Source organism: Myotis yumanensis, unplaced genomic scaffold, assembly GCF_028538775.1.
Source record: "Myotis yumanensis isolate MYYU_CA2020_CCGP unplaced genomic scaffold, mMyoYum1.0.hap1 SCAF_11, whole genome shotgun sequence".
In the NCBI taxonomy this organism is placed as follows: domain Eukaryota; kingdom Metazoa; phylum Chordata; class Mammalia; order Chiroptera; family Vespertilionidae; genus Myotis; species Myotis yumanensis.
The window spans coordinates 37,534,788-37,552,008 of record NW_027223762.1 but is presented as its reverse complement, the minus strand read 5'-3'; the positions used below and the strand labels follow the sequence as shown (position 1 = coordinate 37,552,008).

General features: G+C 42.7%; 1 protein-coding gene across 1 annotated transcript in view; it reads left to right on the top strand.

Annotated features, from left to right (window-relative positions):
- The window catches only part of SPRED2 (sprouty related EVH1 domain containing 2), a 114,227-nt gene that overhangs the window by 80,938 nt on the left and 16,068 nt on the right, over positions 1-17,221 (top strand). Inside the window, 3 exon segments of the mRNA XM_070429358.1 lie at positions 4,436-4,613; positions 11,242-11,410; positions 14,272-14,336. Of these exon segments, the coding sequence (XP_070285459.1) occupies positions 4,436-4,613; positions 11,242-11,410; positions 14,272-14,336 (412 nt within the window).

Genomic DNA, 17,221 nt, shown 5'->3' with positions numbered 1-17,221 from the left:
TAATAAATGAATACTTTTTGGAAATAAGTTTATGACACTAGCATAAGTAATGCAGACTTCCTTTTTCGTACTTAATCCACTCGAAAGGAGATCAGTACACAGCTGCAACACCAAAACAGTGAAAGCATGTTTCAATAAGAGGTGTGTGGAGTTTCAGTTATTCACCTTGGCCTTTCCCGTGAGGATGAACCCACAGTGCACTTACCGGAGAGTTGAAAAGCTGAGTTTCATACCACAGCTTTTACACATCCCGGGACCCCTTCTTTTTTCTAGAGAAGATGAGGTATTGGAGGAAAAAAAGATATTCTCAAGATGTTTGTATGCAACTAATCTAAACAAATGTAAAAAATGTTCTTAATCTCTATGATCTAAAGGAATATGCATGTGGGATCCTAAAATAGATTAATGATGTGATTTCTAAAAATTCAGTTTGTTTATTTATTTATTTATAAATACATTTTTATTGATTTCAGAGAGGAAGGGAGGAGAGAGATAGAAACATAAATCATGAGAGAGCACCATTGATTGGCTGCCTCCTGCACGCCTCCCACTGGGGACCGAGCCCACAACCTGGGCAGAATCTAACCCAGGACTCTTCAGTCCACAGGCCAACGCTCTATCCACTGAGCCAAACCGGCCAGGGCCAGTTTTCCTGTTTAATGAAGAGGAAATCTTTACCTGTTCCCAATTAAACTATTATGGCTCATAAGCAAAAGGGTATTGAACACTTAATGTCTTCTCAGGAATTCTGTTAGCTACAAATTATTTTTTTAAACCTGTTGATAAATATTGTGTATTTAACCCAATCACTGTACCACCTACTACATGTAAGACACCGTTTTAGGCTCTAGGGATATAGCAATGAACAAAAGGGGCAAAGTCCCTGCTCTCATGGAGTTTACATTCTAGTTGGGGAAGGTGGACAAACAAATAGGGCAGGATGTAGAAAGACAAAGCAGGGTGAGAAGATTGAAGAGGAGTGCACAGTACTGTATATAAAGTGGATAGAGAAGTCTTCTATGATGAAACTAACCTTGGGAATGGACCTAGTTTGTGTGGGGAGAAGAGTGAAATGGCGTTTTAAGCATGTGCAAAGGCCCTGAGGTAGGAATGTGCTTCATGTGGGGGACCCTCAAGGACAGTGGAACTAATGTGGAATGAGCAAGGAGGAGAGTGGTAGATAAGTGCTAGATTTTTTACGTTTACTCAGAGTAATAAAGAAATGTTGCAGGGTTGGTTTGAGTCAAGTGTCATACTCTGAGTCACCTGTCTATTTTCTTAGAAAGTTGGGCATGTGTGGAAGTAAGGAGGCCAGTTAGGGGGCTACTGCAATAGTCTGAGAGGTGGTGACAGCTGGGCTCAGGGCAGAGTTGAGGAAGGTAGTAAAATGTGGGTTCTGGATATGTGTCAAAGGGAGAACCTCCTGGATAGGAAGGTGTTGGTAATCACGATTTCAACCTGCTGATTGATGTGCCTACTAGATACCCGAGCAGAGAAATCATAGGCGGTTGGTTTAACTGTTCTGAAGCTTAGAGAAGAGGTCTGGATAGAAACATGAATGTGGCCACTGTTGGCACATAGACAGAACTGACGTTGCAGCTGTTGACCCTGGCTTGGACCGTGAAGGGGTTAGCCAGTTACCAAAGGAGAGGCAGAGAGTCCTGGTCCAGAGTCATCGGTGTGCTGGTGGGCACAGGTGCAGGGTCTTTTCTGATGGTGTCTATTTTCTCACTGACATTAAAGCGAGCTCATCCATCATCTGAGAAGGAGGTGGTAGGAGGACACGTGAAGTGATCTTGGGGACGGACTTGGGGAATGTAGCATTTGCTGGGTGGCACTTCAGGACCCATGGAGGTTAGTGCTTATGACTTCCACCCTAGAACTATAAGTTAAACAGAGTGGGGGGTTTTCCTCTAACCATATTCAATTCAGCAGCCTGGGTGGGAGCATGGAGTTGAGTAGATGGTGGGATTTCCCGAGTTGGGGTTTCGCCAGGCAATTAAAATGAGGAGAGAACAAATGTGTTAAGGTTTTGTGCAAAAGAGTGTCATGATAGACCATGGAGCTTAAGTTGGGTAGAGAATCAAGTGAGAGCATAAAGGGGTGGGGAACGGAGTTCTCTGTGTGTGTGTGGGCGGGGGGGAGGGGGATGGGTCATAACACTAGATTTTGGCCCCAGTGGGTGCAGTTACTGAAGTTGAGGGAGGGAAGGAGCAAATTCAGGAGGTAGTGGCTGGAGGGCAGGATGGTTAGAATTGAGGTCATGGAAGTTGTACAGCTATTGTTTAAGGTTAAGGCTGTGACTAGGCATGGGTGGGAGAGGTTGGTTGGAAGACCAGGTCATAGGAGCAGAAGAGTTCCAGAAACTGAGAGGCCAAGAAATCGGAAGGATCCTTTGGGTGAATAATGAAATTAGAAAGAATCATGACGGGGATCATGGTGGGGAGATGGAGGGACAATGGGTGTCTTCAAGGAATGCGGGGGAGTGACCCCGAGGTCTGTGGAAGATTGAAGAGGGGTAGTGGGGGCATGGTCACACTTGGGAGCTTCAGAGGAACTGGGGAGAGGGCCACTGGCCTGCAAACAGAGGTGAGAAAGCAGCCCAGTGTGTGCAGGCCCCGAGGCTCAGCCCAGAGCACCTGTGCCTTGAGGTTGAGAAAGTGAAAGGATCTTTTTTTTTTAAATATATTTTATTGATTTTTTACAGAGAGAAAGGGAGAGAGACAGAGAGTTAGAAACATCGATGAGAGAGAAACATCGATCAGCTGCCTCCTGCACATCTCCCACTGGGGATGTGCCTGCAACCCAGGTACATGCCCTTGACCGGAATCAAACCTGGGACCTTTCAGTTCACAGGCCGACGCTCTATCCACTGAGCCAAACCGGTTTCGGCGAAAGTGAAAGGATCTTACATGAGGTACCCAGAGTAGAATGGTGGCTGCCAGGGGCTGGGGAGAAGAGAGAATGGGGAGCTAGTGAGTGTGGATTTTTAGTCTGGGGAGATGAAAGTTCTGGAGGTGGGTGATGGGGATGGTTGCAGAACAATGTGGATGTGCTTAATGTAATGCCATGGAATTGTACATTTAAAATGGTAAATTTCACTTTATGTATATTACCACCAAAAAAAGTCTGAGGAAGGGATAAGAAGGTAAGGGGTGGGGTGTCAGACACCTGATGGGCACAGTGGGAAGGGAGCTGGGTCACAGTGGAGGGGAAGCTCTCCAGGGAACCATGGAATCTAGGTGGCTTTGTCTTTGGGTGAGTAAGGTGATCAGGGACGTGGGGCAGAGGGACTGTCCAAATGGTCTCCAGCAGCTTGCAGACTGCGTGGCCAGGCTCAGCGCCGCGCCCGGAAGGCAGAGGGAGGGGGTTCTGTGTTACTCTGCATCTTTGTTCCCTGGAATCTGGCACAGTGCCTGGCGTACAGAAGACGGGGATATATGTCTGAATGAGTAAAAAATGAATTCTTTCCAAAGAAAGAGAGCAGCAAGTGAGATTTAATGGCCTTGCTGAAAATCCAAATAAATTTTCCGCAAAATGACAGAAGAATGAAAAGAAGCTAGAGTTGGTCTCTGGAGAAGAAAGAGGATGTTTGGCAACTGTGCAAAAGAACTTCATATGAAATTGAAATTTAGACTGGAAAAATAGAATCAAGAGGTTACACACGTGTAAAGGGCACTTAAATTGAAATATCTCCCACCTATATGTGATTGTATAGTGAATTTGTGATTTGGAAAAGGATTCTCCTTATTGTTATGCAAAATCAGAGGATTATTAGTTTTATAAAATGTTAAACCTTGGCATTATAAACTAAGTTTTAATGGTTGAAACCATGATATCCTTTTAAGTTAATAGATTTGTCTTTTCTAACATTTGATACCAAACTATAGAGATCACCTCATTTGTGTGGGTTTGTTCTTTTTTAATGTTTTTATTGATTTTTTTTTTTTAAGGGAGAGAAGAGGTAGAGGGAGAGAGAGATAGAAACATCAATGATGAGAGAGAATCATCGATTGGCTGCCTCCTGCACACCCATTTCTGGGGATCAAGCCTGAAACCTAGGCATGTGCCCTGACCTGGAATTGAACCCCAATCTCTTGGTTCCTTGGTCGACACTCAACCACTGAGCCACACCAGCCAGGTCAGCTCATTTGTTTTATCATTAATATTTACCACCCAGAAATTGGACATACATCTTAAAAAACTCACAAATATTTTTAGTTTCTGGGCATCTTTTTAAAAAATGTACATTTATATTAAGTTTAATTAAAGTTTTGGTTTTTCTCTGAAAGTTGAGATGGCTGCCTTTGAAGGTTGCTGCCAGGCATAGGTTTCCCGTCGATGAGTCCAGCAAATGCTGGCGTCTTGCTTTGTGAAACATGTCCTGCAACTGCCAGACCATTGTCATGCCCCATTCTTCTTGTTGTCGTTTTAGTGACAGCTATATTGTGCGTGTCAAGGCTGTGGTTATGACCAGAGATGACTCCAGCGGGGGATGGTTCCCACAGGAAGGAGGCGGGATCAGTCGCGTGGGGGTCTGTAAGGTCATGCACCCCGAAGGCAATGGACGAAGCGGCTTTCTCATCCATGGTGAACGGCAGAAAGACAAACTGGTAATGGCAGCCGGGGGAGGCGGGGGTTCAATCAGCAATGACTGATTTCTTTGCCTTAAATCACAGCCCTCTTCCTGTAGGATATTTCTTCCCTTCTTTCTCTGACCCCAAACTCTTATGAAAGCTTCCAAAGTTATAAGTCTGGAGCTGGTGCCAAGTTACAAAAGCGTAACCCTGGCTTTCCAGCAAAGTCACTTTTTACATACACCGTATAACTCGGATGCTCAGAGGCCGTATGTTCGGCAGTCTTGTTTGCATCTTTGATTAATTAAGCTGTCTTTCTGTCACTGTAACAAGATATTCAAAACAGAAGTGGGTTCTTTATTATGAATCAGATTGTAGTGAGCTGTGAAGTCAGACTTTTTAAAAGTGTAGGGTTGTTCTTTTTATGGAGCGTGCCATCAAGGACTGGTTGGTTGGTGAAAAGGTGGAAAGAAAAGGGGCCACCTGATATTTGGTTACTTCTAAATACATGTTTAGCTAAAAGATAGTGTAGCTTTAATTCCATAAGGTAATGAATAAAACATGTTTGGGAAAAGAAAGTAACAAAAAGTAGTGGTATCACACTTCCATACTAATCCTACGTGCTTAAAAATATACACTTTGGAGTGTAAGCATGACCTCACAGGGGGTGTGCGCACGGATAATCCATTCAGTTGCATGAAAGAACTTGGATGTCCAAGTCTATATTATGAAGGGAAATTGAATGTCTAAAGCTATTTTTTTTTAATTTTTTTATTGATTTCAAAGAGGAAGTGAGAGGGAGAGAAAGATAGACACATCAATGATGAGAGAGAATCCTTGATCGGCTGCCTCCTGCAAGCAGCACACTGGGGATCAAGCCCACAACCTGGGCATGTGCCCTGACCGGATATCAAACTGTGACCTCCTGGTTCATGGGTCGACACTCAACCACTGAGCCATGCCGGCCGGGCTAACACTATTTGTAATTGGTGGTGTGAACCTGGAAGAACACTGCCCTTATCTGTACTTAATCATGGAGTATATGCTCAAAAGCCATCAGATGATTCAGAATGTGCCAGATGGTACAGGATCTCAACAGAGAAAACAGAGACTCTGCAGGGCATGTCCGTGTTACACCTGGAGCCCTTTACTGTGGTGTCTGTTGAGTTGATGAGGTGCTAAGTGTACAAATGCAATTTACAAACACTTATTGTTTTAAAAGTTATGAAATAAGACAGAACAATTTGTAAATATTATATATGGATTAATAGAAATGCTGCTTTCACACTTGATTCATCTCTAAAAATAAAATAAATGAAAGTGTGTCTAAGAAATTTTCTACATGATAGTCAAATAATTAAACATTCTCGTTTATAAGCTATTCACAATAAAGGCAGTATAACCACACTATCAATATAAAATAACTACCCTTTATATAGCATTGACCCTGTGCTAGCTCTGCAGTTAGGTTGCATCATTGTGTCCTTGTAGCCTGTACAGTCAGACCTGAAGAAATTAAGATTCGGAAAGACTGCTTGTTCTTGGTGACTCATCTTGGAGTCTGGAACCAGTATTTGCTACTCTGTCACTCTGACCCCAAAACTGAGCCAAAGTCGCATGTGCACAACCACCTTTATTTAACTCTGATGTAGCTTTTCCTCTTCATGCATATTTTTATTTTTACTAGCCATAATCCGAACTCATGAACAGTTCTGCAAGTCATTGGTTTTGCCCCCTAACATTATTATAAGCAACTTTCCATGTTGCTGTTATCAGGTTGATTATTTTTGTTTATTTGACAATCTCCTTAGTGTCAAATATTAAGGTTCTTCCCCCTGGCTCCCTCCCCTAGGATTACCTCTCTGCATTTGTAGATACCTCCCTGCATTTTCCACATTTTTGTTTCCTTGGAATAACTTAAGGGTCACATTTTTACGACTTTTGATTATTGTACGAAGAGCTGCGACCATTATGAGAATATCCTAAACACAACAAGGATCAGATACTTTACATCTTCACCAGTGTGACAGATTATCAGTGGTATCTGATGAGAGCAAATGTTTTTCTGTTTGTTAAACAGTGACAACTAAATTATCTGTTAATGATGTTTGATCTATTGGGGCCTTACTTTTCTCCTTCATGTGTATGTATGCCCTCTTGTATAAGAAGGATATTAATCTTCATCTGCCACATTTCTTGCCTTTTTATTTTAGTTGGTGTTCTTTTTCTACAAAAATTTTGAAAGGAAAGTTTTCCCCCTTTTACCCTTTTTATTGTTACCACCTTTGTGTTAACAGATTATCTTACCTGAATGGTTATATTATTTTAGATGGGTTTTTTTCCTGGTATTTCTATGGTTTGTCATAGAATATGTCAACCTAAAATGGCCTTTAGCTTGTCTCATCCAACGCCTTCATTTTATAAATACATTTATAAACTTGTATCTTACCACTGACATACATAATAAACCTTTGCGGTTTTGTTCAGGGCCCTTATGTAAATCACCTCAGTTAAATCCCTGCAACATGCTGTAGGGGGCAATACTATTATGTCCACATTGTGGGAACTCGGTGCTCTAAGAAGTGACGCATTTCCTCTGTCTAGGCACACAGCCTCAGCAGAGCCAGCATTGGGAACCATTTCCTTGTGAAGCCAAAACCTGGTCCCTTCTTACTAACTCCGCACAGCAGCAGGGCAGTCCTGCTTGCGGGCCGGCTTCCGTTGTGAAAGGATTGTGTGCCTCACCCTCTCCCCAATCATGTTTCTCCGTCACTCTGTCCCCTTCCTGACCCTCTGCATTCTGACTCTACGCTTCTGGACCTTTATATCCACTAGTATTTAAATCACACACCCAATTATGCTACTCCATCTTGGCATCCCTCACCTTACCTATGCCACACTCTAGGAAATTCTGGACTTCTAGACTCAGTGGTACTTTACTCCCTCCCTCTGCCCTGTCCCACACACACACACCCCTAAATGGTGGGATTTGGAGGAAAGAGTGGAGGTCATTTTTGGAATAGAGTGGATGGATGGTATCAGAATCCCCAGTATTCCAGCTAGGACAGGAAGTGATTTTTCTGACAGAAACCGTGTTGTCAATGGTTTTTCCAATGCAGTTCTAAAATTCAAAACATTGGTTTTTGTTGGTGTTGAATTAATATGTTGAGGCTTGTGAACTCAGCTGCCACTGTTTCTATGGCAAGTCTGGGTCCCAGACATCCGTTCACAAGGTGTTATTTGGATCATTTTTTGTAAGTTGGAGACAATCAAGTTTTCCTTAGCAATTATATGTAAATTGAAAATTTCTGAGTTCAATCTTATTTGAGATGGATTAGAGGAGTTTACTCCTGAAACAAATCCTGTGAGAACCACCTTATGAAAATGAACCACAAAAGCTAAAAGGTTGATCATTCCATTCGCCCCTGTGCCCAGGCCAGGAGCGCTCCCGTCTGGTGGGAGCTCCAGCTGGCAGGGCTGTTTGAAAGGCAGTGTGGCAGGATATCGATTGGTTTTAAAGGTACATACCTTTTTACCTGGCAGTTTTACACTGAGCCCTGTCCTGTAAAAATAGACTCATCTGCAAAGATTTGTGGACAACAACAGTTCTCGAGCATTTTTGGTCTCGGGCTCCCTTTGCACTGAAAATGTATCGAGGACCCCAAAAATCTTTTGACTGTGAGGTATAGCTACTAATATTTAGCATTTTAGAAATTCAAACTGAAAATTTTTTAATCTTAAGTAGCAGTTTTAGCATAGGTGGCATTCTTTATGAGAACTAACTATATAACTATTTTCCAGAATAAAAAATAGGAGAAGGGTAGGATTATTTTGCTTTTGCAAATCTCTTTAATATCAGGCTAATGGGAAATAGCTGGATTCTGGTGTCTATCCTGCTTTCAGTCTCTTGCAATACGTTGTTTTGGTTGAAGAAAATCCAGCCTCACACAGGTTGGTAGTTGGAAAAGGGAGAAGTACTTTAATCTTTTCAGATAATTATATACTTTTTTGATACTACACCAAAACTTGGCTTGTAGAGTTTTATGAATGTGGAATCTGAAGCCATATCAATGAATCTTTCATACTCTTACAATAAAATCCACTGGTTTATCTTTCACTCTGATGACATCTTTTACTCACTCTTGATTTTGTAACATCATGCATTGGTCATTTGGAAAATAATGATTTAAGCAGATCTTCCAAATGTTGGTATCTTTAACCCAACCGTATCCAAAAATCACAATGTCACCACTAATCTCATTTGAAACGTCTTGCAGTGTTGGGGAGCTGTCCACAATTCTTTCGCTTGAAAGTTCAAATTTTATTATTGGCAACAAATAACTCCAGTTGTTCTCCTGGAAGTGACAGGCTCACTGTGCTCATATTAAAGAAAAGATCTGCCAAATACACACGTTTGAGTAACCGTAGTTCATCTGTCAGTGGTTCTTTCAAGGAAATTCATGAAAAAAGCAGGCAGGTCAACTCACAACTGAAGTAGTTAATTGCGCTAGTGCTTTTCCTTGAGACAGTTGTCATTCTTCCCTGTGCAGCAGAAGTGAAAAGGCTGTTAGAAATCCTCTTCCCTTTCCCAACCGCATTTGCGCAAATCCAGGCTTTCTTCATATATTGCAACCCCAGTAACATTACAGCAGACTGGACGCAGAAGCAGAGATGAGAATCCAATTATGTGTACTTCCACTTCATCACACAAAAGATGTCCATTCAAGGTTCAAGCTTCAATAATTTTTAATATATTTTTATTTTTAGATATATTTTTATTGATTTCAGAGAGGAAAGCAGAGGGAGTGAGAGATAGAAGCATCAATGAGAGAGAATCATTGATCGGCTGCCTCCTGCACGCCCCACAATGGGGATCCAGCCCGCAGCCCAGGCATGTGCCCTGACCATGAATCGAGCCATGACCTCCTGGTTCATAGGTCAGCTCTCAACCACTGAACCACACCAGCCAGACTAAAAAGATATTTTTAAGTTTTAAGTTAATGCCTAAACTTTATTAGAGGGACTATACCTATTGGTAAGACGAAAGCATCTGAACTTTTTCATTTTTGTCATTAAACTTAGATATGTAATGATGTCATTTTTTTTAAATTTCTGTAAGAAAATGAACCGTTATAATAATCTTAATCTTGGAAAATGTCAGACGAAGACTAATTTTTTCACGCTATAAATATGGAGAAACTGGAAGTCTTTGTTTTTACAAAAAGTTTATTTTGAGACTTTGAATTGAGACTATTAAATTCTAAAATAGATAACATTTGTTAGTTAAAGCCTTGGTTATTTGGATTTCCCCAATTAGGAATGGGGCTGGGCTGACATTTAACCATCGCACTATTCTTAGGGGGAAGCAGCCATAATAAGCATTTTAATCATAAATAGAACTGTGTGAAAGGACTGTTGTCTTCTTTCAATACAATGTAATAAAGTTAACTGCTTGGGACTGCTACGTGATATACCAATCTGACTGTTGTTTTCATTTGTTTATAAATTAGGGAACATTTAGTAGGCAGCACTTAATTTCTTAGTATGCTTAGATGTATCCTTGAAACCTGAACTCATTTAAGAATAGTCTCTAATTTGAATTTATACTAATTTAGGCAGGCCTTTACTCTTTCCCTTCTCTTAGTAAGATTTCATTTGGTTCAATGAAGAGCTTCACCAGAACAAAATCAAAGCTATTAATAACAATTTAGCAAAATTATTTTGGTGTACATAGGAATAAATATTGTTGATATTTTAGAGGTTTTTTTTGTGAATAAAGAAGGGAATTTACATTCACATGATTGCAATGCTGCTTTTATGCTGTATATGTTCACACTGATAATGTTAGCGTTATTTCCATTTTAGAGATAAGAAGACCAAGGGTCTGAGACAATCTATGCAAAGTTATAGCTTAAAGGCAGTTCTGAAGCTAAATGGCTAGAAACTTGGAGATTGTTCTAATAATGCAGATAAAAGGTTAAGAGAGACCCAGATCAGGGTAGTGGCAACTTAAATGAATTTATATAAAAGATATTGAAGGAAAAATGAAATGGACTTGGTGATTAATAATACAGGGGGCAGAGAAAGCAAAAGAGGCAAAAGTAACCACGGAGATTTTAAACCGAAGAGAATGAACAAAGAGGGATTGGCATTGCTAGATGTGGGGAAGTTGGAAGAGGAAGCTAGTGGCAGAAATTTCAGAGCAGATTAAGTTAGTTTTTCAACATGTTAGATTTGAGGTCACCAGGAAACAACCATTAGGACAGAGGAGCCACTAATACAAAGGCCCTGGCATGGAATCAGTCACCTGGAACAGAGCAAAGCCCCAAGACCTGGACCCCAGCTTAGTGCCCCCCAATCAGGGAGTGAGGAAGAGGAATGAGATGAAGTGGAATGAGAAGGAGTACCACAGTACAGAGGGATCACCAAGGGGAAGGGGGTTGCGGGGTGGAGTAGGGTGACAGGCCAATAAAGAGTGGATGGATGGTCCACAGAGGCAAGCAAAGGCCTTTCCAATGAAGAGACTCACAGATACCTGAAGGCAAGAGAGGAGGGTTTTCATTAGTTGCCACCAAAGATGGACAGTTCCCAGTTAGAGTTTTGTAACCAAACACCAGCATGACTGTTTCACAAGTTAACCAGCCTGTGTGTTTCCATCCTTCAGGTGGTATTGGAATGCTATGTAAGAAAGGACTTGGTCTACACCAAAGCCAACCCAACCTTTCATCATTGGAAGGTCGACAATAGGAAGTTTGGACTTACTTTCCAAAGTCCTGCCGATGCTCGAGCCTTTGACAGGGGAGTGAGGAAAGCAATCGAAGACCTTATAGAAGGTATTGAGTTTGTCACTGCATTCTTAGTGGGACTGTGTTACTTTTCTGAGTTATTTTTCATTCTTGTTGTCCACCATCATATATTTGTGGTTTATTAGAAGGAGGGTTGGTGACCAGGTCAGTCATTAGGAGCCAAAACTTTAGGAACATCCAAGGAAAACAATTACAAAGTGAGAAAACGGGGGGGAAGGAGATGGGTTTCTGAGTAAGAAGTGGTCCCAACTGGTTTTTAGACTTTGCTCTGAAAAGATAAGATCTAGACTTCCATGTGAATGCGTTTTTGATGGAGTTCACCTTTCCCTAACGGTTGAAACGGCTTGGTCTATCGGTCATGGCTCAAAAATGGAGAATAGATTCAAATGGGCCCAGAGGGCTCCAGGCCTACCCACTGCCCTTTTGCAATCAGAGCCCAGGTGTGCAGCTGCCACCGAATATGAAAGGGATCTGTGACTCCCGGAGCCCTGGTTTGGTTTAGGCCTTACTCTATGGTGAGTGATTAGTAAACATTGTGTACATTTGATCCTGGCCTGGAAGGCTCCTAGCCAGTGTTCGGCAAACTGCTGCTCGCGAGCCACATGCGGCTCTTTGGCCCCTTGAGTGTGGCTCTTCCACAAAATACCGACTTCGGCGCATGGGCCACGAAGTTTCAATCGCACTGAACGTGCACGCCCGCACGTGGTATTTTGTGGAAGAGCCACACTCAAAGGGCCAAAGAACCGCATGTGGCTCGAGAGCCGCAGTTTGCCGACCACTGTCCTAGGCCATTGATTCTCATGGGCTTTTCTAGAGTCCACAGATGCAAACACACGACTTCTCCACTGTAACTCATTCAGTTCTCAAATCAGAGGGTCACTGGTACCACAACCATGAAGAAAGAAATATCAAGCAAAAGCCAACCTCAGAATTAATTATAAAAACTAAATAAAAATCAGAAAAAAAATGTGTGTTTCATCTGTTTAAGAAATAAAAGTGTTCAGAAGTCATTTTCTTCATTATGGATTTGTGGGAAGAGAGAAAAGCAAATCTTCAATGAAAAGCTGCTTAACATCAGTAGTAAGATAATTATAGCTGGAACATGAATCTGTTAACTACAACCACGTGATAGCCAATGAAAACTGGTGTTTACATCATAGGTCTTACCTAAGTAACAAATATTAAAATGTTATCAAACATATCTTTTAAATGTATAGAGAGAAAATAGCTCCTGTATTACTGATAGCAGTTTTCAGTATGTCCATATACTTAATTACTGAATTTATAAACAAAATTGGTCACATGTCATTTTTTCTATGTATTCTCTACCTAGCTGTTTTCTATCAAACTTGCCTTAAATATTGATTGATTAGTATAATTTAAATAGTAGAGAAAAACCCTGAAAGATCAATAGGAATTGTGCAGAGTTTATTATGGAAGTTATTTTTCCTCCAGGGATTCCTTGTTGGAGATTTAAATATTTCTCTTCCCTTTCTTTTTAATATATTTTTATTGATTTCAGAGAGGAAGGGAGAGGGAGAGAGAGCTAGAAACATCAATGATAAGAGAGAATCATTGATAGGCTGCCATCTGCATGCCCCACAATGGAAATTGAACCGTGACCTTCTGAGCAATTCTTTTAATTTCTATTTTATGTGGTAGCAAAATATTTTCTAAATGCATATTTTTAAAGACTTAACCAAGAAAAAGAGAAGGTAGAAAATAAATTGTTCTTGGTCTATCACTTATGCAAATTTAAATATTTTTCCTTTTGGCCATTAACTGTCACTTGTTGATCCACACATTACTGGGTACTATTAATGGAGGAAAGATGGGAATTTCTACTGGTTTGCATACCAGAATGAAGAGATGAAAAGGTAAATAAATTGAGCCCTCATTTCATGGTGGAATAAACCTGGTTTTCTGACCTGAGCCTAAATGTTGGCCTGCAGAAACAGAAAACTCACTGATACCCTGGTATTGCAAGAGAATACAATCTTGCCCTGGTATCAGCTTAGAACAGCGGTTCTCAACCTGTGGGTCATGACCCCTTTGGGGGTCCAATGATCCTTTCACAGGGGTTGCCTAAGACCATCGGAAAACACATATATAATTACATATTGTTTTTGTGATTAATCACTATGCTTTAATTATGTTCAATTTGTAACAATGAAAATACATCCTGCATATCAGATATTTACATTACAATTCATAACAGTAGCAACATTACCGTTATGAAGTAGCAACGAAAATAATGTTATGGTTGGGGGTCACCACAACATGAGGAACTGTATTAAAGGGTCATGGCATTAGGAATGTTGAGAACCACTGGCTTAGAAGGTGGCTCCCACCATCTGGGTTTTAGACAGCAGTGCCTGAATTTCAGAACAGGAGGGGACCATACAAGCTGTTGAGTCAAGCCCCCTCTTTGGTAGATGAAAAGACTAGAAAGCTAAGTCCAGTTTACAGTGAGATGGTGGTGGGTCTAACCTGGGGGTTTTCCATCCCGTGCTTTCCCTTCCATACCCTGGTGGGCCTGGGGATCGCTGGCAGAGGCTGGTCTTGACCTTGCACGGCCGAGCTGTGGACAGGCTCTCACTGCCCCTTCTCTGTGTTGCCTCTCTGTGTGCTTGTTCTCTAGTAGCCAGTGCAGAAGTTCAAAGGGTTAATTTGGAACAACAGTTGGCCAAGTTCATTTAGGGGGCATCCTGGCAAGGGTCAATTGAAGAATAAATTAAAAGCATTAATTCCCAGATAACATCTCTGTTAGTGAGCTACATACGAAAGGAAGGAGGTTTGGTTTTATTAAAATCTACCTTTTAAACGATTGGACTGGACTTATCCTCTTTGAAAACACTTTTTATTACATTTATTTTTTGTCTTTTTAGGCTCAACCACATCATCTTCCACCATCCACAATGAAGCTGAGCTTGGTGATGACGACGTCTTTACGGTACGTTCTCTGTGTCCTTTGCTCTCCAAGTTAGTGGTGAGTACTCGGGAGAAGTTCTGGTTAAGGGCATGAGAGACACTTTGCAATTTGGCATGTGCTGTTGCAGCAGGGATGCCATCGTGGAGATCTCTGTCTTGTCGCAATTTTTCCCGGGCTGGGTTTTGCCTTTGTTGTTCGTGTTGCAGTGGTAACATCACCACATGACCTGAGAGTGTCAACTCTCCCGGACCTGTCCCAGGTTCTCGCACAGTCTTTCCTCAGATTTAGGATGAACAACCGCCTGGTTTGCCCAGGACTGTCCTAGTTTTAGCATTGAAAGTCCCTGGTCCTACAAAACACCTCAATCCCAGGCAAACCGGGACAACTGGTCACCCTACTCAGAGTGGAACACAACCGCCTCCCTGGCATCGACGGGAACACCAGAAGTAGCCTTGCTGATGAGTAATTAAACTGATCTGAAAGGCCTGAAGGCTGAGTTGAGGTTGGAACTAAGTGTGCGAAGGCAGGAAATGGCTTGGATATTTTGACACAGCTTGAGTTAATGGGATATAACTGGAGATAAAATGATTTCTCAGCTAGCTTCTTCATTTAAGTCCTGGGCTTCTAAAAGAAAATAACAGATAGTTCATTGCACACCTACTGTGTGCCTGGTGCAGTGAAGAGCTCTAGGGCAGCATTTTCACACTCTGGGCCTGGACCTACAGTATGAAATACATTTACGTTGTAACCCAGGGCACACACATCCAGGGACACCTAAAACCAGACTGTACTTCATGCTCTGCATTGTTTTTTTTCTCTTCTGTTTTGTTTTCTTCTACTTTTGATTATGAAACTTTTCAAGCACACAGGAAAATGTACAGAATAATCCAGTGGCACTGTATGCTCTACACCTAGATTTGGCAGTTGTGACATTTTGCCCCATTTGCTGTATCTGTGCAGGTATCTGTATTTAGAGATGTGCACCCCCCCACACACATGTATATTTTTGCTGATTGGTTAAAAATAAGTCACCTGGAATTACTTCAGCATCCACCTCCTAAAAATAAGGTGGTATTCTACACAAGCACAACACCATTCCTATACCTAAGAAAATTCATAGGAATCTCCTGTCGGATAATAGTTCCCCAGTTGTCCCAAGAATATCTTTTATAAGCAATTTTTTATTTCATATTTTAAAATATTGGTTGCACCCCTTTAAACGTGCTTCCCAATAGACTCCTCACAGCTAGTGATTTCGAAAAACTGCTTGGGGAATCCAGAGGTGTGTATGTAAAGCGTGGCTACAGCCCTGGTTCAGGGAGCAGGGTGGTTTGAACAGAGATGAGCTTGGCTCTGACAGGCTTAGACTGGCACAGACTGTAGAGTCCTCTGAATCAGGGACTCTACGGTAGGGGAGGTCAGAGAAGACCACTAGTAGGGAGGCCCGCCTGGACCTCGGCGGCATTTGAACAGGGCTCGGAAAGTGGCTTCAAGCCTGGGAACCGCAGGGGCGAAGGCGGATGCCGGGATGTGCATGGTGAGCGGCCTGCGGGTCCCAGCCTGACGTGCGTGGGGGTGTCAGGAAATGAGCTCAGTTGTCCTTCCCTGGAGCGGCTGGTGTGAGGTGGCTCGGAGCAGGCTTCCTATAGCGCTCCGAGCAGATCTTCTCAGCAGTTGGCATGTTGCTTACATCTGTTCCTTTGTCACGTTTGGGGAGACAAACAACAGCAGGAGGGTTAAAAGGTGGCTTCCTGTGCTCCAGAGCAGAACTGTCACCCGCAGCTGCTTCCCAGCTACCTGCCAGAATGATTTATAGAATCAGGAGAGGGCAGCGGGAGCCGGGTGATGGAAGCCAGCGTCCTCCTGGTTTTGCCCTTTCATCCATGGGACATCAACATGCCGCTCGAGGGTATCGCCGAGTGCCTGGAAGGAAGTGTAGAAACAGCCCTGCTGCTCCCAGGCCCTGCTCCCGGACTCATGGGAGAAGGAGCCCCACTTACTCGCATTCCGTGTAGCCCTGATGTATAGGACCAGTGGCCTTCGTGCCATTCGTTTACAAAGAAGGGACTGTTAACAATAGTATCTCCCTTCTCAAGACGGCCCCAGTCATTAGGTCATTGACGGTTAGAGACACATCCTGTGTAATGACAGGAGGGTCATCGAGGCTTACGCACCTGGTTTCCCATGTGTCCGCTCGCTCTCAAAATCAATTTTAAAATCTTCTTTTTAAAGAACACCTTTTATTGGTAAGACAGGCGTTTAGAACTCAAAACTCATTTATCAGTGAAAGAGTGTAACTTGCCGCCTGCGATGGGATTAGGAGAGTTTCCTGCGAGAACAGCATGTGTGTAGGAACACCTATAGAGGTGTCACTGGAGGAACCACCAGCGTATCCTGTTTCTGCTGGTGGAGCCAGGGGGTCCCTGTTTCAGGGGATTGCTTGGGGTTAGTCTATTGATGCACATTCTGCATCAGGGAATGAAGTGGAGGTGGAGGAAGGGGCAGCCCAATTCCCTGTGGGGTAGCTGTCTGGCCTGGGTGCTCACCAACCATGGGCTGTCCCTGCTCACACTTCCCAGCCCTGATGGTTAACCCCCAAGCAGCTTCTCCGCCTGACTTCTCAGGATGGTACAACCATGTTGCAGTTTCTCAAATTCGTGCCCTTCTTAGTGTGTGCACGCACGTTCACACGTATGCACACCTGCCCTGCCTGTGCACCTGTGGCCAACACTGTGGCCTCCACGGTCTTCCCATGGCTCCCCTTTCCACATCACTGCCACCAGCCTGGTGTGTGTCCGCATCTTTCCAGCCAGGACCGCCACCAGAGACTCTTGATTAGCATCCATGCTGACTTTCTGAGTTAGGGCTGTTTATCCGTTCATGTGCCCTCATATTTCTCCCTCGAC